The sequence below is a fragment of the Amblyraja radiata genome, chromosome 1 (genome assembly GCF_010909765.2).
Source record: "Amblyraja radiata isolate CabotCenter1 chromosome 1, sAmbRad1.1.pri, whole genome shotgun sequence".
Taxonomy (NCBI): domain Eukaryota; kingdom Metazoa; phylum Chordata; class Chondrichthyes; order Rajiformes; family Rajidae; genus Amblyraja; species Amblyraja radiata.
In genome coordinates, this window is record NC_045956.1 from 67,539,483 (window position 1) to 67,566,328 (window position 26,846).

Genomic DNA, 26,846 nt, shown 5'->3' on the forward strand with positions numbered 1-26,846 from the left:
TTGATAAGGTACCACATAGGAGATCAGTGGGCAAAATTAGGGCACATGGTATCGGGGGTAGAGTGCTGACATGGATAGAGAAGTGGTTGGCAGACAGGAAACAAAGAGTAGGGATTAACGGGTCCCTTGCAGAATGGCAGGCAGTGACTAGTGGGGTACCGCAAGGCTCGGTGCTGGGACCGCAGCTATTTACAATATACAGTGGCTTGCAAAAGTATTCATACCCCTTGAACTTTTCCACATTTTGTAACGTTACAACCACAAACGTAAATGTATTTTATTGGGATTTTATGTGATAGACCAACACAAAGTGGCACATAATTGTGAAGTGGAAGGAAAATGATACTTGGTTTTCAAATTCAAATAAAAAACTGAAAAGTGTGGCGTGCAAAAGTATTCAGCCCCCTTTACTCTGATACCCCTAAATAAAATCCAGTGCAACCAATTGCCTTCAGAAGTCACCTAATTAGTAAATAGAGTCCACTTGTGTGTAATCTAATTTCAGTATAAATACAGCTGTTCTGTGAAGGCCTCAGAGGTTTGTTAGAGAACATTAGTGAACAAACAGCATCTAGAAGCCCAAGGAACACACCAGACAGGTCAGGGATAAAGTTGTGGAGAAGTTTAAAGCAGGGTTAGGTTATAAAAAAAATCCCAAGCTTTGAACATCTCACGGAGCACTGTTCAATCCATCATCCGAAAATGGAAAGAGTATGGCACAACTGCAAACCTACCAAGACATGGCCGTCCACCTAAACTGACAGGCCAGGTAAGGAGAGCATTGATCAGAGAAGCAGCCAAGAGGCCCATGGTAACTCTGGAGGAGCTGCAGAGATCCACAGCTCAGGTGGGAGAATCTGTCCACAGGACAACTATTAGTCGTGCACTCCACAAATCGGGCCTTTATGGAAGAGTGGCAAGAAGAAAGCCATTGTTGAAAAAAAGCCATAAGAAGTCCCGTTTGCAGTTTGCCACAAGCCATGTGGGGGACACAGCAAACATGTGGAGGAAGGCACTCTGGTCAGATGAGACCAAAATTGAAGTTTTTGGCCTAAATGCAAAACGCTATGTGTGGCGGAAAACTAACACTGCACATCACCCTGAACATACCATCCCCACTGTGAAACATGGTGGTGGCAGCATCATGCTGTGGGGATGCTTTTCTTCAGCAAGGACAGGGAAGCTGGTCAGAGTTGATGGGAAGATGGATGGAGCCAAATACAGGGCAATCTTGGAAGAATACCTGTTAGAGTCTGCAAAAGATTTGAGACTGGGGCGGAGGTTCACCTTCCAGCAGGACAACGACCCTAAACATACAGTCAGAGTTACAATGGAATGGTTTAGATCAAAGCATATTCATGTGTTAGAATGGCCCAGTCAAAGTCCAGACATAAATCCAATTGAGAATCTCTGGCAAGACTTGAAAATTGCTGTTCACAGACGCTCTCCATCCAATCTGACTGAGCTTGAGCTATTTTGCAAAGAAGAATGGGCAAAAATTTCAGTCTCTAGATGTGCAAAGCTGGTAGAGACATACCCCAATACGCTTGCAGCTGTAATTGCAGCGAAAGGTGGTTCTACAAAGTATTGACTCAGGGGGGCTGAATACTTTTGCATGCCACACTTTTCAGTTTTTTATTTGTAAAAAAATTTGAAAACCATGTATCATTTTCCTTCCACTTCACAATTATGCACCACTTTATGTTGGTCTATCACATAAAATCCCAATAAAATACATTTACGTCTGTGGTTGTAATGTGACAAAATGTGGAAAAGTTCAAGGGGTATGAAAACTTTTGCAAGCCACTGTACATCAATGATTTGGATGAAGGGATTCAAAGTAACATTAGCAAATTTGCAGATGACACAAAGCTGGGTGGCAGTGTGAACTATTAGGAGGATGCTATGAGAATGCACGGTGACTTGGACAGGTTGGAGGAGTGGGCAGATGCATGGCAGATGAAGTTTAATGCGGATAAATGTGAGGTTATCCACTTTGGTAGCAAAAACAGGAAGGCAGATTACTATCTAAATGGCGTTACAAGTTGGGAAAAGGGGAAGTACAACGGGATCTGGGCGTCCTTGTACATCAGTCTATGAAAGTAAGCATGCAGGTATAGCAGGCAGTGAAGAAAGCGAATGGCATGTTGGCCTTTATAACTAGATGAATCGAATATAGGAGCAAAGAGGTCCTTCTGCAGTTGTACAGAGCCCTAGTGAGACCACACCTGGAATATTGTGTGCAGTTTTGGTCCCATAATTTGAGGAATGACATTCTTGCTATTGAGGGAGTGCAGCGTAGGTTTACAAGATTAATTCCCGGGATGGCGGGACTGTCATATGCTGAGAGAATGGAGCAGCTGGGCTTGTACACTCAGGAGTTTAGAAGGATGAGAGGATATCTCATTGAAACATACAAGATTGTTAAGGGCTTGGACACGTTAGGGGCAGGAAACCTGTTCCCGATGTTGGGGGAGTACAGAACCAGGGGCCACAGTTTAAGAATAAGGAGTAAGCCATTTAGAACGGAGATGAGGAAACACTTCTCACAGAGAGTGGTGAGCCTGTGGAATTCTCTGCCTCAGAAGGTGGTGGAGGCAGGTTCTCTGCATGCTTTCAAGAGAGCTAGATAGGGCTCTTAAAAATAGCGACGTCAGGGGATATGGGGAAAAGGCAGGAACGGGATACTGATTGGGGATGATCAGCCATGACCACATTGAAAGGCGGTGCTGGCTCGAAGGGCCAAATGGCCTACTCCTGCACCTGACCAGAATTAGGCCATTAGGCCATCAAGTCTACTCCACCATTCAAAATTGGCTGATCTATCTTTCCCTCTTATCCGCATTCTCCTACCTTCCCCCCCATAGCCTGATAACTGGACTAATCTAGAATATAGAATCTGCATAACCAAGCAGCAAGGTAACCCCCACCTCTTTTCAAGCAAATTTTTTTCCCCCGATGCAGCCTTGTACTCGATGATACGATAATTCATTCACTCAAATAGGCCAATATTAACTTTTCCTAGTGGTGGGAAGTGCACATTGGCTTTGAATGTTGAATCACACCATTAAGACACTGGTGTAGTGAAACTGAAGACTTGGGCAAAGTGTACAACTCCGTCTGCAGCACTTAACAGCATGTGCAAGTACACCAACATTTCCAGCCCAATTTAACCACAGTAAGCACTATGTTGTCAATCATTCTCACTGCTATTTCTAAGTCTTTATATTTGATGCTTGATTTTACCAACAAATCTATCAAAATGTCTCCGAAAGTTATACTAATCTCAACAATGCAGCTTATTAGGTTTACTGAATCATGACATCTGCTTGAAGTAGTAATATCTGAAAAAGGAATAGTTAGTTGATAAATTTTTAAGGGTTAATCCAACTGAAATGTAAAACCGAATATAGCACATTTGTTGGTGCTTATAAAATCAGTGGATATCCATCATCCTGTGCCATTTCAGCTTTAAAAACTGACGTTGAAGGACATGCTGAGTCCACCCAGAAAGCCAGCCTATAAAGGACACTGAAGTCATGTTCCACGCTTCTATCAGCCCCAAAGTTGGAAAAGACTCAGTATGCTAATCCTGCAGATGTAGTTTAAAGAAAATGCAGAATATGCAATCTATGCATGCATGAGAAAGGGAACATGCTGGTTGCATGAAAATTGCTCAGTAATCACTGTCCATCACACATTTCTATTCCATGTATAAACCTTAAAATACATTTCCAAACTATGACATACTGGCTTTTTAAAAGCCAAATCTTTTACACTGAAATCCTACATTTTAAAGCAAATTATTAACGTAAAACAAAAATGAAATCAAAATGACCATACTCATCGTCACATCACGCCAAATCTTCAGAGATGTTACTGTGATTTAAATGCTCTGCTCATGTATAAAAAGGTCTTTTCACTTATTTTGTAAAACACAGGAATGATGTTCACTGTTTGAACTAATTTGCAATAAAAAAAGAGGCTATACATAGCCTCTGCTGGGATAGGCTACTAAAATTATTAATTCCAAATTTCTGTACAATTGTTTTGTTGTATTCTAATGGCATATCATCAACACAGTTGTGAGTTGAAGTCAAAGATTGAGGAGATATATGCTTACTAGCTTTTTTGAATAGATCCCTTACGCCCATTTGCTTGCATCTGTGTAGTGAAATAAACAGATGATGTTTCTGATCTGAACTCAGGTCAACCTGAAACATCTGTCCATTTCAGATATGCCTGACCCACCGAGTTCATCCAGCAGTTTTTTTTGTTCAAGTTTCCAGCACCTGCAGTTTCTTATGTCTAAGCTTGCATGTCTTCCTTCTTTCACACAGTGAATGGGAATGAAGGTAGCAAAATGGCATTATAGTTTGAGCAGTTTTGTTGCTCGCTTCTAGACATTTTTGAATCCTTCATAAATTAACCAAGACTTTCCTCAGAAATTTTTACCTGTAGCAGGATAATTCAAGAGGCATAGATAGCAGGTAAAGTTTAACATAATTACATTTTTAATATAAACAAATAAACATTCCCTTAGACTGTATTAACCAATGATTTTAATTTATATCATGTAAAGATAGTAACAAATATGCAATAACAAAGAAATCCAATTACAAGTTGTCAAAGAGCACATACAACAGTACACTACATCTACTGCAAACATATGTTTATATGACTGCAATAATTAAAGATTTTGGTCTGCTAGGAAGATTATCTGTTCCGTCAGAGAGGAACTGATGCTATCACCAGGTCTGCTGAAGGCACACTGGATTATTCAAAATCAATGAGAGTTGAAATGTTCTAGTCAAATCCAGTGGCAGATGCCATCAACCTGATTCTTAATAATCAGACTAACCATACCATTTTCAAAACACAATTCTAAAATGATTTTTAATTAAACCAACCTCAGATCAATTTATAGATGAAGACTATATTTGCTTACTGGGAAGAAAAAACCCCCCAATATAAAACACGGATTTTGGTGGAGTGGAGAAGAATCAGTGAACTGAGATTACATATATTAAAAGCTATAAAAGCACAAGCAGTTGTACTTCCGCCTCGTCCTTCAGCACATGATTAAGAACCACCAGTCTATTTTAAGCTCCCAAACCTCTGAAATAAATGCCAGTCTATAAATTGTCTCATTAAAACTCATCTCTAATGCAAAAGCTGTTAGTTACACATTGTTAAAACATCTACGAATTGTACAGCTTGGGAAACAAAAGTTAAAGAAAATTCTTCAACTCTAGAGAAACTGCAGTTTTAAAAATGGCAAACAAATTAGACAAATATAAGACAGTTGATACATTATCAAGAACACAAAAACTAAAGTGAAACCATTAAACGGTAGAACATCTGTATAAATACACAGTTTAATATACAAGGCAATTCTGTACATCACGCTTCATTAATAAGAATCAATTTTTTTGTACGCAACCAAACTGTTTACTTTGTGTATGGTGGTGGTGAAAGATCGCAGACGAACCTCTTCAGAATTGTTTATAAATTGTGGTCCCGATTCTTCCCACATTTCTGGTACTTCCAGATCTTTATCTGTATATATCAGTAGATCAAAAGAGCCTGCAAAACCAAAAGTGTTGCAAATTAAAAATTAAAATAGATGGTCAGTACAGGCCCAAGTACAGACAAGTAGATCTCATCCTAAATTCCAGTGAATACAAGCCCAGTCGACCCATTCTTTCATCATATGTCAATCCCACCATCCTGGGAATTAACCTGGTGAACCTATGCTGTACTTCCACAATAGTCCAGGTGCGGTTTCACCAGTGCCCTGTACAACTGCAGTAGGACCTCCTTGCTCCTAAACTCAAATCCTCTCGCAATAAAGGCCAACATGCCATTAGCTTTCTTCACTGCCTGCTGTACCTGCATGCTTACTTTCAGTGACTGATGTACAGGTTGTGTTGCACCTCCCCATTTCCTAATCTGACACCATTCAGATAATAATCTGCCTTCGTCCGAGCACATTATCGCACACGTCATACAAGCCATCTTAAATGACCATCTAAACTGTCATTTGGCAACCTAAAAAGCTGCTGAGGTTGCCCGGCTGGCAATAGGGGAAAAAAGTTAAGCGAGAGCCCTGATATATGCAAGATTCTGAGGCAGATTGCTTCCTAACTCAAATGAAAACTTCAGACTAAGAAAAGCCTAACAGAACAATAAAATTAAGATAATTACAGAGCACAAAGTGCTGGAATAACTCAGGGGGTCAGGCAATGTCTCTGGCCAACATGAACAGGCGATAGTTTGTGTCAGAACCGTTCTTCAAACCAATTGTCGTAGGGGAGATAGCTGGAAAAGTGGAGATGGGACAAAGCCTGGCAAGTAATAGGTAGATACAGGTGAGGGAGTGTAATCGGCAGATGGATGGACAGAAATGAAAAGGAGACAGAGGGTGCAAGACAAGCAAGGAGAAGTGAAATGTGAAGCCAGAGGGAAGGTAATAGGTGGGACAGGGGAAGGAGAAAGGGCAGGGTAATGGGGCTAAATCCACATCTGCAGTTCTTTGTGTCTCCAATTATAGAGCATTGTTTTCACTCGACACTTGTAAACTAGCAAAAGTACAGCAATTAATAGTTCATCTTCAGTATTGAGTGTACTATGGAAAGATAATCAAATAACCAGTAACAAATGAAACAATTTTAATATAAATTAAGAATATTCACTTACATGCAGCATCGAGCAATGGCAGGAAAGTTACCGTGGCAGTGATCTGTCTGATGACGGACCGGATTTCATCTTGAATTGCTTTCTCCGATTTTTCCCTTGCTTCGCTGCAATAACACAATTAGATTGAACAAATGAACTAGCCAAATAACATTAGTCTTTAAATCTCTGGTGTTCAATTTCAAATATTGAAACAATGCACCTTCTGAAACTACAAATGCCCTTTAACTCATAAATAAGAACGTTAAAAAGCTAACTGCCAAATTTATTTTGCCACTCTAGGTCTTGTTATAACCAACTTTGACAGCACTTAACATTTATCATGTCTCCATCATCACTGTGTTGTTGGCTTCAAATTCAATGAGACAAAATCAAACTCCCAAAATTACATCCATACTTTATTCACCATCTTGATCATTACATTTTTTGCCCCGATTCAAGTTATTTACATTTGAAAGCCTATTTCAAATACTTAGGGATCTCTGTGTTTAAAATGATTTAATTGTATTTCTGGGAAGTAATTATCTGATTTGAAGATTGAACTTGTGAAAACTCCAAGTAGACTTTCTTGGTTGAGGTTCATAAGTCAAAACTCTCATGTCTGTTAATAATGACAAATTTAGTTTTTCTATCAATCTGGTGATCAACTTTCTTATTATGTCTGTCTTATTATGGTTTGGAGTTTGGATGGTCATTTGCAAAAGCAAAGGAGTCAAGAGTAGGTGTTACTCTTGTGTTACTGACAGGTGCCATGAGTTATGGGGAGAAAGCCGGAGAATGAGGTTAAGATAGATCAGCCCTGTTTGAATGGCGGAGTAAACTTGATTGGCCAAATGACCTAATTCTGCTCTGATCACTTTTGAACTTATTTTTGAGAAAATTATTAACGATGGCATGGAAAAAGTTAAAGTAAGAGAACAATAACAATAGTGGGAGCAGTTATCAACATCAGCTAACATGGAGCCCAGCAAGCAAAGTTGGGTGTCAGCAGGTTAATGGAATGGGATTGAGGAAGCAATTGGTTGTTCTGGTGTAAATGTGATGTTATGGGGGCGCTGCACTGGCAGCGCCTGTCGGCAGCGTGTCCGTCTTTTTTTCAACTTTTTAAATTTTTTTAGTATGTTTAAAAGTCTGTTTTTGATGTTTCTTGGTGTGTTATGTGTGGGGGGTAAGGGGGAAACCGTTCGGCCGCCTCTTCCATGGAGAGGCGACTTTTTCAGGCCGCCTCCCCCGTGGCCTAACAGCATGGATCGGCGCCGACTTTCCCGGAGACGCGCCCGGAGCTTCAGCGGCGGGCTCAGCGTGGACTCTCGGCGCGGCGCGGGTGAGACCTCGCTGGAGGGGAGCGCTCCGTTACGCTGGCCCGCGGCAGCCTGAAGCCGCGGTCTGCAGAACTCCAGCTGGTGCGGCGTCTACAGCCCGGGATCTCACGTTGGGGACCCGGGTGGAAGAAGCTTCCACCGCCGGCCCGCGGCCGTCTTCTAACGCGGGCGCGGTATGGACTTAACATCACCCCAGGAGGGGAGCTTCGACCGCCGGCCCTGCAGACTGTGGTGCTTCCGGCTGCGGCACGGCAGGTACTTTAACATTTTGACCGCCGGCCTGCGGCCTACACCAGCCTGAAGCCGCGGTCTCTGGTTGGGAAGAGCCGATCCTGGACTCACCTTGACTTTGACTTTGTCCCTTACCATCTGGATGCCCGCAGCAACGGCTGTAGAGGGTGGTGGTCCCGACCATGGGGGAAAATGGAGGAGGACTGGCCAAGCTCTGTGCCTTCCACCACAGTGATGAATGCTGTGGTGGATGTTTGTGTAAAATTTTAATGTGGTTGTGTTCTTTATTATTGTATCGCTGCTGGCAACCCAAATACCACCGACCTTGGTTGTGTGGCAATAAAATTATTTCTATTCTATTCTAAATAGTCAAGACAATGTACTCTGGGTGGGCAACGGTTCTGGAAGTAAAAAAATTAAATGACTCGTACAACCCTGGCTCTTTTTTACCTTTAAATCATGATTTGGAGCTATTGTTTTGATGCATGATTATTCAAAGAAAGCCGACAACAAAAACTCTCAGAACAGTAACCTCAAAAATCCTTGATAATGAGATGAATAACCAGATCTGAGGGGAAGAGTTCAGTCCATGCTTCACTCCACCCATCCCTGTCACCCAACACTTAAACATTCATAATATTGCATTGGTAACAAGTGAATTAGAATGTTCACTTGTCGGGGAAATGTATAAATACAATTACTGGCAATTAATACAAGAGCCAGTGTTTCCATATCTCACACTTGTATGTAAATGTGTAATATGGATTTGCCAAGTCACATTAAGCAATCTTCAGCTAACAGATAATTTATAAACATTATTTACTGGTTGACACTTTTCTTGCATAACACATGGTTCCAGTTAAAAGGGATATTTGCAAAAGGTTCGCGGCAGTTCTGACCCTGGTGTATCAAGACAGATCTATTATCTAAACCACATCGGCAACAAGTAACCCATTTTATGATTAACTTAAATTTGTAACATGGAACCTCTAATGTGGAATAGTTCTCAAGATTTACCTGTTTTCAGTCATGGTTTTGTCACACTCAATGTCGAACTGCCATCTTTCTAACACCTCATTGGTTTCAATGCTGTTGACAACCACCACAAGCCTTTGGACAAAGTGGTTACATAACCAATCTGAAACAATAAAAAAAGTGGAAAGGAATAACAACAATAATCCAGAACCATTTTCTAACAGCAAAACACAAGCTTTTGGATTAACCCAGCATGTGTGAAGGACAATGGACAGTTGATATTTCAAGGGCTGTAATGTCTGTCCTTTTCCTCCGCATATGCCGCCTGTTACTCCAATACTCTTTGCACAATATTCCACCATCCTAATCTTGAGATGATAAACTTTACAGTCCAGAAGCAAAACTATTAATGCTCGTTAATTAATGCTTGTTATGATTGAATGTCAATTTTAATCAAATATTATGTGGAAAAATTAATACCATCAAGAACTGGTTGTTTGAACAAAATATTTTCACATGTAATTATACGCAATAATCAAACACCATTTTGTTTGCAAGATTGGAGATTTACAACTGGAGATATATTTTCCAAACACAAATTATTGATTATAGCCGTCTTCAATACTGCAATTTACAGAAGTGAGAATCATAGCTACATAGCACAAAAGCAGGCCCCTAGGCCCAACCAAACTAATTGCCAAACTCCTAGACTTTCTGCAACTTGATCCTTGACTTCCTGACCCATAAACTGCAATCAGTAAGGACAGACGATAAAACGTCCTCCATAATTCTCAACACCGTACCCTGCCTCTTACTGTACACTTCATGCTGCTTCGGGAAAGTAATCAAGGCCAGCTCATACTCCAGTCATTCTCCCCTTTCCCATGTTCCATCAAGTAGAAGATACAAAAGCTTGCAAACACATACCACCAGATTCAAGAACAGTTTCTGCCCTGTTGTTATCAGACTCTTGAACAGACTTCTCATATGCTGAGCATGCAGTCTCGATCTCCCAATGTAGCTCACCCTGGCCCTTGCACTTTTTAAAATCTGCACTCTTGTAGCTGTAACACTATATTCCGCACTGCTTGCCTTATCTTTTTCTGCACTTTACTTTCCAAGCAAATACAGTATGATTTGCCTGGTCAACACACAAAAACAAATGTTCCATTGCATCCGAGTACATGTGACAATAATAAACCAATAGCATTATTTTTTCTATACACTCATGACTGCGGACAGATTTTGCTCTAACTCCATTTAGAAATTTGCAGATGATACTACTGTAGTGGGTCAGACCTCAGAGTCAGAGTGATACAGTGTGGAAACAGGCCCTTCAGCCCAACTCGCCCACACCAGCCAACATGTCCCAGCCACACTAGTCCCACCTGTCTGCATTTGGTCCATTCCCTCCAAACCTGTCCTATCCATGTACCCGTCTGTTTCTTAAATGTTGGGATCAAACCAGCCGCAATTACCTCCTCTGGCAGCTTGTTCTATACACCCACCACACTTTGTGAGAAAAAGTTACCCCCTCAGATTCCTATTAAATCTTTTCCCCTTCACCTGAAACCTATGTTTCAGTGGGACGACAGATGGCACAATGGGCTAAGTGTTCGGCTGGCGACCGGAAGGTAGCCGGTTCGAATCCCGCTTGGAGTGCATACTGTCGTTGTGTCCTTGGGCAAGACACTTCACCCACCTTTGCCTGTGTGTGAGCGATTGGTGGTGGTCGGAGGGGCCGTAGGCGCAGATTAGCAGCCACGCTTCCGTCAGTCTGCCCCAGGGCAGCTGTGGCTACAGAAGTAGCTCACCACCACCGAGTGTGACTGAGGAGTGTATGAATAATGCGATGTAAAGCGCCTTGAGTATTCTAGAAAGGCGCTATATAAATCCCATCCATTATTATTATTATGTCCTCTGGTCATCGATTCTCCCACTCTGGGCAAGAGACTATGCATCTATCCGATCTATTCCTCTCATAATTTTATACACCCCAATAAGATCACCCCTCATTCCCCAAGGAAGGAATAGAGTCCCAGCCCACTCAACCTCTCCCTATAGCTCAGACCCTCTAACCCTGGCAAGATCCTTGTAAATCTTCTCTGTACCCTTTCCAGCTTCACATCTTTTCTATAACATGGTGCCCAGAACTGAGCACAATATTCTAAATACAGCCTCACCAACGTCTTACACAACTGCAACATGACCTCCCAACTTCTATACTCATTACTCTGACTGGTGAAGGCCAATGTGACAAACGCCTTTTTGACCCTATCTACCTGCGTCTCCACCTTCAAAGAACCATGCATGCACTCCTCGATCCTTCTGCTCCAGAACACTCCCCAGAGCCCTACCATTCACTGTGTAGGCCCTGCCCATGTTACACTTCCCAAAATGCACCACCTCACATTTCCATCAACCATTCCACAGCCCACCTGGCCAATCGATCAAGATCCTGCTGCAATTTTTTACAATAATCTTCATTATCTGCAAAACCACCCACTTTTGTGGCCCGATCAATAAAAAGAGGGAGCATGGGATGAAGATAGAGCTTAGTAGCATGGTAAGTAGCATCCCTCGATGTTAACAAAGGAAAGGAACTGGCCATTGACTTCAGGAAGCGGAGTGGAGTACATGATCCAGTTTGTTATAATAGTGCTGAAGTGCAAATGGTTGCGAGCATCATGTTCCAAAGTATAAATATCAAAAAAATGTTTTGATTCAATTACAACAGTGAAGCACACTAATGCCTCTGCATCTTGAGAATTCTAAGGAAAGTCTGCATTATCTCAATGACTCTTACAAATTCTTCAGATGTAGCATAGAAAGCATCTTATCGGGATGGATGAGAAGCACCCCACTTCTAAACAGTTGATGACAGTGTACCACATACAATATTATATATAATGTTAGAATGGATCAACATACTAGACTAATCAGTTTCTTGCATTCATCACCTTGTAAGATTTGTTGATCAAGCTTGTCTCACTTAATTGTACTATTTTACCCTTTCCATCTCAATGTTTATGATTTGTACACAATGACACCAGCAAATAAAACAGGAAGTTCAAGATAAAGAAAGTGATGCAGAGACCAGATACGTGTAGAATGGGCCAGCATCAGAAGCAGAATCGGGACGTGACTAATGCTGAGATCGGGAGCAAGAAGAAAAACAATTCACATACATTGTAGGTTGCACCTGACTACATACTCTTGTCATTAAATGGATTAAATGTTGTATTAAATATATACCTTCAAATTGCCAACCTTGAACCCAGTGGAAATAATGCATATCTTTAATCTGCCTTTAGCTGTCTCTAAGAATAATAATAGGTTTTCTAGTCTATATACATAATTTAGTCCCTTTATCCTGTTAAGTTTTATCCTAATTCTTTTTAAGGGCTTTATATCGTTCATGAAATGTGATGATTTTAACTTGGCACAACGTCTTGACAAAATCAGCTCCAACATAGAGCAGCTTTATATATTTAACTCAACCTTGGGGAGTTAACCAAAGTGATTTGGGAGCCAAAGCAGAAAGTGCGATTAAAGTACTTTGCAATTCATTCTGCCTGCACCAGTTCTTCAAAGTTGCAGTCAATACCATTAAGCAACCAATCCCCCAGTTTCATACAATGATCAGACTTTTGCCCACCATTACAGTACACCTGCTTCTGGAGCAAGATAGGTACCTGGATCAGCACTGGATCATCCATGGGATATGATCTTTGATCACCAGTTGTAATTACTCAATTTAGAGAACCATTACATTAAAACTTGTCAATTAGCTGATATCCTGCCAGATTTAGGTTGTTTTGTGTACTTGAACATTTTACATAATTTCTTTCATAATAAGATTGAACCAAAAGTAATGGGAATAACATATTTTGGTTTGGTTTTTCACATCTATGAAATCCAAGGTTGAAAATTAAGTCATAACAAATTAGACCTAGCACTCAACTATTAAAAAACATTCTAGAAAATGGTCAAATTCCTGCAGCAAAATTGAAAATGAATTAAGTAATACCTTTTAGCTGGCCAACTACATTCTTCAGATAATTGTTAAGGACAAGATCTGTTGTAACAAGCATTGTAAGTCCATACTTCTGAACACGTGTGAAAGATTCTGGTGGGTAGATTCCACGTTGGTACAGAATACTGTTGATGCCATAAGCTAAAAAAACAAAACAATTCACCACATCTGTTAATCAAAGTCAAATCATTTATTCACTCATGCTATGAATGAGACCATGCACTAGGACGGAGGGGAAGCAGGAGAGATTGCCGGTACACAATAGAGAGTTAATTGAGAGATGAAAGGTGAAACCAATGGAACTCTCTTGTTCTGTCCAGGCTAGGGGAGTAGGATTTTCTGTTCTGAGCATATGTACCAGGAATACAGGAAATATCCATGGGGGCTCCATCACCTGTGGCAGAGAGGAAGTCACACTTCCAAAATAAAGAGCATCTCAGAACAGAGACCCTCATCTTGAGAACAGATGCGGCAGTGACTAAGTTGAGAAAGAGGGATGGCATCCTTAAAGGGCTTTCTCACGGTGCGACCTGAAGCAAGACTTAACAAGAGTTTAACATCGTGGGAACCTCCTGCGATAACAGTACGGCATTCGTGGACCACCGAGGACCTCCGTGGCGCTAATGGCAGGTAGTCGTGTAACTTTGTAAGGTCGGGAGAAAATTCAAACATTTTTGAATTTCTCAGAGTGCCTTGAGCACTTTTTGGTGAGCGTTGCAACATTGTATGAACGCAGTGGCCCGTGCGATATCCGTAATAACTCTTGCGGGTACCGTGGGAACTCCTGCGAACGGTGAGTAACTGAGCAGTTTGATTGTCAGTGCTTGTTTCACCTCATTGTTAAATAAATATATTTTTTACTATCAGATTGATGTCTGCAATTCTTCATTAACACATCACTACAAGATGAATGTCGCTAATGTCATAATCCCTCTCATGCTGAAACACAAAATAGTTGAAGGGAGGTGAAATAATCACATTTTCATTCTTTTTCATTTTTGAGTGTTCAGGTACCTCACTTGCTGAGCTATTTTACTCCAGCAGTTTGTGTCTCTTTTTGTCTAAAGCAGTTTCTAAGACTGGAGGAACTCCGCGGGCCAGGCAGCATCTACGGAGGGAAATGGACATGCGACCCTTTCTTCAGGCTGCCTTATCTCTCTCCCCCCCCCACCCCCCAACTCCCACCCACACACACAAATGCTGGAGAAACTCAGCGGGTGCAGCAGCATCTATGGAACGAAGGATATAGGCAAAGTTTCGGCCCGAAAAGTTGCCTATTTGTGCATGTGTCGGAAGGAACAGCAGATGCCGGTTTAAAGAGAATGCTGGAGTAACTCGACGGCAGGCAGCATCTCTGGGGAGAAGGAATGGGTGACATTTCGGGTCGAGACCCTTCTGATATGCTGCTTGTCCCGCTGAGCTACATGTTGTGTCTGTCTTCGTTTTAATCCAGCATCTGCAGTTCCTTCCTGGCCGAACCCGATTGAAAGATGAGAGGCTGGGCGATAGAGCACTGGGTCTGACAAGGATCAGGCTTCAGTAAGCAAAGTAAAGAGAGGTGGCAACATTTTGGAAATGAAGCGGGTAATCCGAGTGATGGCGAAACGGTATCCTCTAATCATAATTCTTAAACACAAATGCACCGAGTTCCTCCAGCACTTCGTGTTTTGCTCAGTATTCCAGCATCCGCTGTCTCCCGCGTCTCCAATAAAACAAAACTACTGTCAAAAGGGTGAAGAATAGGGGCAGAGATAGATACATTCCTGATTAGTGCGGCTGTCAGGAGGTTATGGGGAGAAGGCAAGAGAATGTGGTAGAGAGGGAGTGCCCATCTGTTACTATTAATTGGACAGTTCGGTCTGTGAAACGCAACACGCCAGCCCCGACATCCAGCCCGGTGGTCAGTCCTTTGAAGATAGACACCAGTTGCTTGGAGCAACTCAGCGGGACAGGCAGCATCTCTGGAGAGAAGGAACGGGTGGCGTTTCGGGTCGAGAGCCTTCTTCAGACTGAAAGTTTCACCTCTCAGTAGATAATAAAATAAGACAATCATCACGGTCAATGTGAGACACAGTCTTTATTCCTATTTGACAAAATAAAAAGACGACTTCTTGCACATATTGAGAGAAGGTGCATCACACCAAACAACATATGTCTAAAAAAAAACCAGATTATTCTTCAGCTCATTAAAGAGCTCGGGCGAAAAAAAACAATATAGCGTGTGAAAAAAAGTAACATCATTTGTGCCACGTGATTAACAACACTACAGTCCACGATGTTCATTCAAGATTAACGGAAAAGATCGGGAGACGGACAAGTCACTCGCACAAATAACAGAAATGCCGAGTACCGTGGGAACTCTTTATCTACCCCCCGTTATATCGTGTGGAACTCGTGCTGGACCACGACCACTTCACTCTGGTGACATCTTGCATCAGGTCGCACCGTGAGAACCGGCCATTACAGGAGGCAGGATTGAGGAAGTATGGGAGTTGGTGTTTATAGCAGATTCGAGTATATATCGCGAGTAGCGTACAACATAATGGTATGAACATCACATTTTTCAATCTCAGGTAACACACAGCCACTGTGCTCACCTCCTACACACACTCACCTGTTTATCTCCACTGGCCGATCATCACCTCCCCATCTGTTTTCACATATCCCCTACCAGAGATATCCCATCCCCATTCACACTGCTTTATGCCGGCAGTCTTTCCTGTTAATACAGTCTTTCCTCAGTCTTAATACAGAGTCTAAATCCAAAATGTCACATTACACCTTTTCCCTCTAGAGGCTGATTGATCTGCTGAGTCTTTCCAGCATTCGGCTCTGGTTTCAGTTACTAAATATTTTTTTTAGTAATTTTGACCAATGTTTACAATACTATTGTTTCTGTAATCTTTCATGTCAACAGATGTTTTTTAAACAACAAGATACAAGATTGCTTCCCTTTTTCCAGCAGAAAACAAATCTAAATAATCTTCAATTAATGACATAGGTTCTTTAACATTTATCTGAACAAATAAAATAACATAATTTCACTCCATCTGGAAAGCATTATTATTGTACTCTGCAGCTATGAATACAAAGTTAAAGGCAATACTTGAACCCAAAGCACACCTGACTCAAATGTTGAATGTCCAATAAAGTGAATCAATAAATTAAATGGAACACAATTATCTTTTTTTGTTTGCAACATCCCCAAGAGAATTATGTCAGGCTACAATATTATTCAATTTACTACTATTATACAATTTACAAATAACTTATATTTACTGGACCACAATGAAACAGCGTTACAAATGTGACAACATTGCCTTAATCTAGCCTGCAACCCGAAACAAAGCTGGCATAAATGTCCTATCTAATCTTCAGATGAGCAAGGTCATCCATTCCCAGTTTTAGACCTTAAGAGATAGTGTGGAAACAGACCGTTAACCCACTGGGTCTACGCTGACCAGCAATCACCTGGTAAACTAACACTATCCTACACACTAGGGGCAATTTTACAATTTACCAAAGCCTACAAAATCTGCACGTCTTTCCAATTTATAGTGATAGCCAGTAAACCTTCAGTGATTTATCTTCCAAATCCTGCATCACTACATAGCACTACATCTGCAAACGTATCAAATCCCTTATATACACTGACATTTTGACCCTACAATCACTCAGAGCCCTCCTGGATGTTATGCACTTGCCTGATGCACAGAAAAGGATTATAAGAAACTTCCTCATAGAAGCACCAGTTTAGTTCCATGTTCTTTCTCTCCACACAACTGAACTTTTTCTTTTTTTTCTTCTCGCAATTGCATTCAAGTCACCCTCGCACCGCAATCGCACCCAGTCACAGTAAACCAAGATCTGTATCCATTCATTTCTGGCCTCTTGTTCTTCTCCACCCTTCTGAAGTCAACACAAGAAGAAACCTCAAAGGCATATCCAATGTTCAACTGAATTCTAACCATCACTGAAAACAGACTAAAAAAGTCAAATGGCTGCCAAAGCAGGCATCCACATATTTGGCAGCTACCTGCATAGAAACATAGAAACATAGAAATTAGGTGCAGGAGTAGGCCATTCGGCCCTTCGAGCCTGCACCGCCATTCAATATGATCATGGCTGATCATCCAACTCAGTATCCCGTACCTGCCTTCTCTCCATACCCTCTGATCCCCTTAGCCACAAGGGCCACATCTAACTCCCTCTTAAATATAGCCAATGAACTGGCCTCGACTACCCTCTGTGGCAGGGAGTTCCAGAGATTCACCACTCTCTGTGTGAAAAAAGTTCTTCTCATCTCGGTTTTAAAGGATTTCCCCCTTATCCTTAAGCTGTGACCCCTTGTCCTGGACTTCCCCAACATCGGGAGCAATCTTCCTGCATCTAGCCTGTCCAACCCCTTAAGAATTTTGTAAGTTTCTATAAGATCCCCTCTCAATCTCCTAAATTCTAGAGAGTATAAACCAAGTCTATCCAGTCTTTCTTCATAAGACAGTCCTGACATCCCAGGAATCAGTCTGGTGAACCTTCTCTGCACTCCCTCTATGGCAATAATGTCCTTCCTCAGATTTGGAGACCAAAACTGTACGCAATACTCCATGTGTGGTCTCACCAAGACCCTGTACAACTGCAGTAGAACCTCCCTGCTCCTATACTCAAATCCTTTTGCTATGAAAGCTAACATACCATTCGCTTTCTTCACTGCCTGCTGCACCTGCATGCCCACTTTCAATGACTGGTGTACCATGACACCCAGGTCTCGCTGCATCTCCCCTTTTCCTAGTCGGCCACCATTTAGATAATAGTCTGCTTTCCTGTTTTTGCCACCAAAATGGATAACCTCACATTTATCCACATTATACTGCATCTGCCAAACATTTGCCCACTCACCCAGCCTATCCAAGTCACCTTGCAGTCTCCTAGCATCCTCCTCACATCTAACACTGCCCCCCAGCTTAGTGTCATCCGCAAACTTGGAGATATTGCCTTCAATTCCCTCATCCAGATCATTAATATATATTGTAAATAGCTGGGGTCCCAGCACTGAGCCTTGCGGTACCCCACTAGTCACTGCCTGCCATTGTGAAAAGGACCCGTTTACTCCTACTCTTTGCTTCCTGTTTGCCAGCCAGTTCTCTATCCACATCAATACTGAACCCCCAATGCCGTGTGCTTTAAGTTTGTAAACTAATCTCTTATGTGGGACCTTGTCGAAAGCCTTCTGGAAGTCCAGATACACCACATCCACTGGTTCTCCCCTATCCACGCTACTAGTTACATCCTCGAAAAATTCTATAAGATTCGTCAGACATGATTTACCTTTTGTAAATCCATGCTGACTTTGTCCAATGATTTCACCACTTTCCAAATGTGCTGCTATCCCATCTTTAATAACTGACTCTAGCAGTTTCCCCACTACCGATGTTAGACTAACTGGTCTGTAATTCCCCGTTTTCTCTCTCCCTCCCTTCTTAAAAAGTGGGGTTACGTTTGCTACCCGCCAATCCTCAGGAACTACTCCAGAATCTAAAGAGTTTTGAAAGATTATTACTAATGCATCCACTATTTCTGGAGCTACTTCCTTAAGTACTCTGGGATGCAGCCTATCTGGCCCTGGGGATTTATCGGCCTTTAATCCATTTAATTTACCCAACACCACTTCCCGGCTAACCTGGATTTCACTCAATTCCTCGAACTCCTTTGACCCGCGGTCCCCTGCTATTTCCGGCAGATTATTTATGTCTTCCTAGTGGAGGTTAAACTGGTTTATCAGTCATTATCTTTGAAATGGTTAGAAAATGCCCCCAGATATCAAAACAAGTGCCACAGCAACCCAGGGGGGCCGGCAGGCCTTTTGGCCCATAATGTCTGTGCTAAACATGATGCTAAGACCATTACTGCACATAACCCAAACCCTTCCATTTCCTGCACACCCGTATGCCTATCCAAAAATGCCACTAATTACTACTTCAACCACACCCCCAACAGTGCATTCCAAGAACTTACCACCCTCTGCAAAAAACAAAAACAAACATATCCCACAGAACATCTTTACATTTTGAAAATATTTTTTACACTAAAAAATATATTACATTTTGCCCCTCTTCCCTGAAGGCTATGCCCTCTAATATTCGATCAGGGCAATGTATTCAATTTTCCATCCTGGGAAAAAAGAATCTGACTGTCCACCATCTGTCTATGTCTATCATATTTTTTATACACTTCTATCAGATCTCCCCACAGCCTCCAGCGTTCTAGAAAAATCAATCCAAGTCTGCCCAACCTCTCCCTGCACCTCCAATGGGATCCCACCACTAGCCACATCTTCCCATCTCCACTTAGACTGTTCCCTCCACAACTCACTGGTCAACGTCCCTTCCCACCCAAACCACACCCTCCCCAAGTACTTTCCTCTGCAGCCGCAAGAGACACAACACCTGTCCCCATGCCTCCCCCCTCGACTCCGTCCAATGACCCCGACAGTCTTTTCAGGTGAGGCAAAGGTTCACTTGCACCTCCTCCAACCTCATCTACTGTATCCGCTGTTCCAGGCGTGGAGTCTTGTACACCTCCCTCAGTCTGCCTAAACCTACCTGATCTCCCAGTTGCTCAACACTTTAACTTCCCCCTCCCATTCCTACACTGAGCTTTCTGTCCTGGGCCTCCTCCATTGTCAGTGTCTTCCTGAGGACATTAAAAAAGACTGGTCTGCCCCAACAGCTGCTGACAACGTTCTACCGCTGCACCACAGAGAGCATACTAACGTATGGCATCTCTGTGTGGTATCTCAGCTGCACGGAGGCGGAGAGGAGAGCTCTTCAGCGCGTCGTCAACAGAGCGCAGAGGATCATCGGGACAGAGCTACCAGCCTTGGAGGGCATCTACCACACGCGGTGCCTCAGGAAGGCCCTCAGCATCCATAAGGACTCATCACACCCCTGCCACGGTCTGTTTCAACTACTTCCCTCCGGCAGACGTTATAAGGCCTTCTACGCCGAACCTCCAGACTCAGGAACAGTTTCATCCCAAGAGCTATAGCGGCTCTGAACCGGCCCTAATGAGTGCCCCCCCACCCACCCCCTTTGGACAGTCTCCCTCAGATGGTCACGTCAATCAATTCAGCTTGTTTATTTATGTATTGTATTTATTTACCTTTCTTGTACATCAGTGGAGCTGCACACTAAATCTCGTTGCACTGACGTGCAATGACAATAAAAGATATATTATTATTATATTATATTAGTGAGGCCCAGCACAAATTGGAAGAACACCTCATATTTTGCTTGGACAGCTTACATCCCAGCGGTATGAACATTGACTTCTCTAACTTCATGTGGAGCTTGCTTTCCCTCTCTCATTTCCATTTCCTCCTCCTTCCCAGTTCTCCGACCAGTCTTACTGTCTCCGACTACATTTTATCTTTGTTTGCTTTGTTGTTACCTTCTCCCAAGATCTATTCTACATTTTCTTTGATCTCCAATCCCTTTGTCCTGTTTTCACACCATACACTTCCTTATCTATACTCTTCCTTATCTATGTATCGCCCACTCCCCTGACATCAGTCTGAAGAAGGGTCTCAACCCAAAACGTCACCCATTCCTTCTCTCCAGAGATGCTGCCTGACCTGCTGAGTTACTCCAGCATTTTGTGTCTATTATTCTGGTAAACCATCTCTGCACCCCTTCCAAAGCCTCCATATCCTCCCTGTAATGGGCAACCAGAACTGCATACAATACTCCAAATGCGATCTAACCAGTCATCTAAAGCTGTATAATGACTTTTTGATTCTTATACTCTGCAGGGGGAATGGACAGGGGGGGCGTTTCAGATTGGGATCCTTCTTCCGTCCTGACCTGACCCTATCCATTCCCTCCACACATGCTATCTGACCCACTGAGTTACTCCAGCATTGTGTTTTGATCATGATTCCAGCTACTGCAGTCCTCGTCTCTGTTTTGCCACAGATATCATGCCAGTAAGGCTGTCAGCCAACCCTTGAAAAATAACGTTTATACCAGAAATCCACTGGAAGCATGCAGACAATGTAGATCATGACATTGACGCAATTGGCACAATTTCAGTGATCACTAAACACCTTCTCTCAGTCTCATATGGATAAACACATGTTCAGCGACGGGTTTAACCTCTATATCACCGCTATAGGAAGGAATTGCCAACCAATTTGCTGGTTGACTTTTCTCTGTATGTGCTTGAACAGGCGTTGTTTGATGCTTTTCCAAGACATTTCAAACCTAGAGGCATAGGCTTAAGGTGAGAGGGAAAAGATTAAAAAAGACCTATGGACAACTGTTTTCTAGAGGGAAGTGCTAATATAGAATAAGCTGCCAGAGAAATACCTGTGCAGGAACGAACTGCAGATGCTGGTCTAAATCAAAGGCAGGCATAAAATGCTGGAGTAACTCAGCGGGTCAGGCAGATTCTCTGGAAAGAAGGAATGGGTGATGTTTAGGGTCGAGACCCTTCTTCAGACATATGTCAGGGGAGGGGGCGGGACGAAGATAGAATGTAGTCGGAGACCGTAAGACTAGTGGAAGAACTGGGAAGGGGGGGGGGAGATAGAGAGGGAAAGCAAGGGCTATCTGATAGAGAAGTCAATGTTCATACTGCTGGGCCTGCGCCTGGTCTCACCGATGTAGAGAAGTTGACACCTGGAACAGCGGATACAGTAGATGAGGTTGGAGGAGTGAACCTCTGCCTCACCTGGAAAGACTGTTTGGGTCCTTGGATGGAGTCAAGGGGGGAGATAAAGGGACAGGTGTTGCATCTCCTGCAGATGCAGGGGAAAGTACCTGGGGAGGGGGTGGTTTGGGTGGGAAGAGACGAGTTGACCAGGGAGTTTCAGAGGGAACAGTCTCTGTGGAAAGCAGAAAGGGGTGGAGCTGGGAAGATGCAGCCAGTAGTGGGATCCCGTTGGAGGTTGCGAAAATGTTGGAGGATTATATGCTGTATGCGACAGCTGATGGGGCAGAAGGTGAGGACAAGGGGGACTCTGTTTTTGTTACGGATTTGGGAGGGGGGGGAGCAAGAGCAGAGCTGCAGGATATCGAGAGACCCTAATGAGAGCTATATTCATCTATAATGGAAGTGGGGAACCCTCGATACTTGGACAGGTACACAGATTGGAAAGGTTTGAAGTAATATGGGCCAGGTGCAGGTAAGTAGGATTAACCTCAGTGAGATAACTTTGTTGGTATTGATGAGCTGCACAAAAGAGCATGTTTCTGTGTTGTAGAGCTGACTCTTTTTCACACCAACCAGCTGTTTTTCACAAAAGGACACAAGGTGCTGGAGTAACTCAGCAGGTCAGGCAGCATCGCTGGAGAACGTGGATAGGTGACGTTTCTGGTTGAGACCCTTCTTCAGAGTGATTGTAATGGTGAAGAAAGCTGGAAGAAGCAGGGCAAAGCAATGCAGGCAATAGGTCGACACTGGCGAAAAGATTTTTTGACAGGCAGATAGTTGGAACACAAGCCAGAGATAAGAATAGTAGGTGTAAGACAGGTTTGAAAAGTTGCGGATTATGAATCAGCAAGGGTGACGGAGGCGAAAAGTAGGTTTGGCACAGGGGAAAGGAGGAAGCGGGGATTGTGGGGGAGAAAGTGCAGGTTAGAGGTTACCTAAAACTGGAGAATTTAATATTCATACCATTGGGTTGTACGTTACCCAAGGAGAATATGAGGTGCTGTTCCTCCAGTTTGCATGTGGCCCCACTTTGGCAAGACAGAAAGGTCAGTGTGGGTAGACACAAAATGTTGGAGTAACTCAGGCAGCATCTCTGGAGAGAAGAATTTGAAGGAGGTCAGTGTGGGAATGGGAAGGAGTATTAGAATGGTTCACAAACAAGAGATCCTTTACGCCTTGGCAGATAAATTGTTTTTTTCAGCTGTCTGGGTACCAGCTCTTGTAATTCTTTCCCTCAACATCACCACATCCTTTTATTCCCCAACAGATCTCAATCGTTGTAATTATTAATTTTCTTTACCTCATGGTGCATTTGGACACAACTGTAAAATATTTTACTACAAGGCTGCATAAGTTACTTTTCCCATATCTGCATTTATTGCACCATTACTAAAAACCTGGTGAATGGATAAAAACAATAATTTAAAGTACCATTCAATCTGGCATTAAATCTAAACAACTTATTTAGATAAATGTCAGACACAAAGACAGCATCTCTGGAGGAAAAAGGATGGGTGACGTTTCTTCAGCTGTGGAAGGGCGCCAACACGAAACATCACCCACCCCTTTTTCTCCAATTTCCTCCAATGGGGGGAGCTATTGGGTGGGAGTGAGGAGCTAGTGAGGGGGGGGGGGAGAAGCTAGTGAGGTGGGGGGGGGGGGGGAGAAGCTAGTGGGGGGGGGGGGAGAAGCTAGTGGGGGGGGGGGGAGAGAAGCTAGTGAGGGGGGGGGGATAAGCTAGTGAGGGGGGGGGGATAAGCTAGTGAGGGGGGGGGATAAGCTAGTGAGGGGGGGGGGATAAGCTAGTGAGGGGGGGATAAGCTAGTGAGGGGGGGATAAGCTAGTGAGGGGGGGGGATAAGCTAGTGAGGGGGGGGGATAAGCTAGTGAGGGGGGGGGGGAGAAGCTAGTGAGGGGGGGTGAAGCTAGTGAGGGGGGGGGGAGAGAAGCTAGTGAGGGGGGGGGGGGGAGAAGCTAGTGAGAGGGGAGCGAGCGAGTGGGGACTTTTGTGTAGTTTTTGCACCGAACATCGGACGACTGGTTTTCATGTTGTATCCATGCGGCCCTGCCCGCCCGGCCACCACGCAGCCCAACTGTTACCACAGATAAGACTAAGAGCGGCCCAAAATGCCGGAGTAACTCGGCGGGACAGGCAGCAGCTCTGGAGGGAGGGAGGAATGGGGGCGACGGAGCGGGTCGAGACTCTTCTTCAGACCGGTTTAAACCGGCATCTGCAGCTCCTCCCGGCAACAACTGTAATGTAACCCGCTCCGTGGCCGCTCCCCTCCTCAGCTCAGCCCCAGCCCCCCCGCCCCAGACCCAGCCGCTTCCCCCGCCCCAGACCCCAGCCCCCAGCCGCATCCCCCCCCCCCCCCCCCCCGACCCGGCGCGGCCACTCACAGAAGAACTGCGCCACGATGTCGGCGCTGCCCCGCAGGGTGATCCCTTCCCGCGTCGCCACTTTACCCGCCATCACTTTCAAACCGAGCAGCGCCCAATGCGTCTGCGCGGTGTCAGCGGCCTCGCGCCTGCGCGGTGAACACGGAGAAGGGGCGGGGACGCGCATGCGCGGTGCTGCCCAAAGATCCTATCGCGGATCCGCAATAACCTACCTGACCTCCCGGTGGCTCAGCACTTCAACTCTCCCCTCCCATTCCCAATCCGACCTCTCTGTCCTGGGTCTCCTCCATTGCCAGAGTGAGCAACAGCGGAAATTGGAGGAACAGCACCTCATATTCCATCTGGGGTCCTTGCGTCCTTATGGCATCAACATTGAATTCTCCCAATTTGGCTAGCCCGTGTTGTCTCCTCCCCTTCCTTCACCCTCTAGCTGTCTCCTCCCACCCTCCCATCCGCCCGCCCTCGGGCTCCTCCTCCTCCTCCCTTTTTCCTTCTTTCTTTCCCCACCCCCCATCAGTCTGAAGAAGGGTTTCGGCCCGAAACGTCGCCTATTTCCTTCGCTCCATAGATGCTGCTGCACCCGCTGAGTTTCCCCAGCAATTTTGTGTACCTGCAAGACAGACAGACACTGGCACTCCTGCTAATGTAATGGGCTGACGTGTACGCAATGGGCTGACGTGTACGCAATGGGCAGACGTGTACGCAATGGTCGACGTGTACGCAATGGGCAGACGTGTACGCAACGGAACGCAACGGAGCGGAACGTGGGCCTTTCTTTCATCCATTTCAGTAACCCGACCAAAGTGTAATCAACGTTGCGGGGCAACAGTTTGTGTTAATAAATTATAATTCTGGAAATTAGAAATTTTTTATTTTTACCAGGATGTTTCTGTAACCGGCTTCCGTCTCCGCACTAGTATCTTTGCTCCGCTATGGGATCTTTGGTGCGGAGACGGAAGCCGGTTACAGAAATGGGGCCCTAAAATTTCCCATGAACCTGCCCATGACCGTACTACGTCTTTTTCGTCGAGTGGACTATCTTGCTAGATATAGGACCTTTGATGCTGCCTGCAGCCTCGCCTACTTCTGGTTTTCACCCAACAAACAGCTGATCCGCTGCTCTAGATGTCAGCTGATCTATATCGGTCAGAGTGAGCAACACTGGAAATTGGAGGAACAGCACCTCATATTCCGCTAGGGGAGTCTGCATCCTGGTGGCATGAACATTGAATTCTCACAATTCTGTTAACCCTTGCTGTCTCCTCCCCTTCCTACCTCTCCCTCAGCCCTCGGGCTCCTCCTTTTTCCTTTCTTCTCTCCGCTGTGGTGAAGATATGATGGGTAAGCTGATTCAATATGAGGCTTGCAGAATGTGGGAGGTCAGGGACACTGATGGTGCCTCTGGCTGCTACAACTGTGGAAAGTGTGTCCAGGTTCAGCTCCTGAAGGACCATGTTGGGAGCACTGGAGAAGCAACTTAATGACCTCAGGATCATCCGTGAAAATGGGAGTTTCCTGGACAGGATCTACAGTATGATCGTTACACTGAAGATACCCAAAGAGAGAAGGTGGGTGACGATGAGGAAGGGAATGAAGCTTGGAGTACAGGAGACCCTGGGGGATGTACCTCTTGAAAACAGGTTCACCCTCTTGGAAGCTGTCGGGACAGGAGACAATGCCATTATGAGCGGCGGACAGGTCTGTGAGTCAAAATGCGGCACTGAGGCAAAACTAACGAGAGACGTCAGGCAGAGCCATGGTAGTCGTGGACTCCATTGTGAGAGGTACAGACGGGTTTCTGCAGTAACAGGCGGGATTCAAGGGTTGTGTGTTGCCTCCCGGGTGCCAGGATCCAGGATGTCACGGACCAATGGCAGGGCATCCTTAAGGGTGAAGGTGAGCAATTGGAAGTGGTAGTGCATGTCGGCACAAATGACGTCGGGAAGAAGAGGAAAGACATTCTGCAGTGTCTTCCGAGAACTCAGAAGAAGGCTGAAAAGCAGGACCTCGAGGGTTGTTATCTCAGGTTTGATTCCAGTTCCTCATGCTGGTGAGCGCAGGAGCAGGGAGATAGGAGATCTGAATGTATGGCTGAGGAACTGGTGCGGGAAGCAGGGATTTAAATTCTTAGACCACTGCTAACTGTTTTGGGGGAAGAGTGAATGGTACAAAAAGGACAGGTTGCAACTTAACAGGAGGGGTGCCAGCATTCTGGCAGGCAGGGTTGCCACTGCTACATGGGTGGGTTTAAACTAAATAGTGGGAGGGAGGAGACCAACTTGAGATATAAGGATGGAGTTAAAGGGAAAGAGAAGATAAGAAAAGATAAGAAAGACACCAGAATTAACGGGGCAGAAAGCTCTGGAAGGGATAGGAGAGTATGGCCAAGTGAAAAAGGAATCGACGTGAAAGGTGAGGGGAGTAATGGATTAAAAGTATTATATGAATGCACAAAGTATAAGAAATAAAGTGGATGAG

General features: G+C 44.2%; 1 protein-coding gene across 1 annotated transcript; it reads right to left on the minus strand.

Annotated features, from left to right (window-relative positions):
• Window positions 1–4,539: 4,539 nt before the first annotated feature.
• mad2l1 (mitotic arrest deficient 2 like 1) lies at window positions 4,540–24,505 on the minus strand. Its single transcript, XM_033023601.1, has 5 exons — window positions 24,369–24,505; window positions 13,255–13,401; window positions 9,267–9,387; window positions 6,700–6,803; window positions 4,540–5,586 (listed from the first exon to the last, which is right to left on the minus strand). The coding sequence occupies exons 1-5, from the start codon at window positions 24,439–24,441 to the stop codon at window positions 5,414–5,416; spliced, it is 618 nt and encodes a 205-aa protein (XP_032879492.1). The 5' UTR covers window positions 24,442–24,505; the 3' UTR covers window positions 4,540–5,413.
• Window positions 24,506–26,846: the final 2,341 nt, after the last annotated feature.

Excerpts from the sequence above, each read along its gene's own strand:
- mad2l1 (XM_033023601.1), bottom strand. The coding sequence starts at position 24,441 with ATGGCGGGTAAAGTGGCGACGCGGGAAGGGATCACCCTGCGGGGCAGC. Across the intron at positions 13,402-24,368 it reads CATCGTGGCGCAGTTCTTCT|CTTATGGCATCAACAGTATT; the intron begins GTGAGTGGCCGC and ends TTGTTTTTTTAG. Across the intron at positions 5,587-6,699 it reads GCCATTGCTCGATGCTGCAT|GCTCTTTTGATCTACTGATA; the intron begins GTAAGTGAATAT and ends TTGGTTTTGCAG.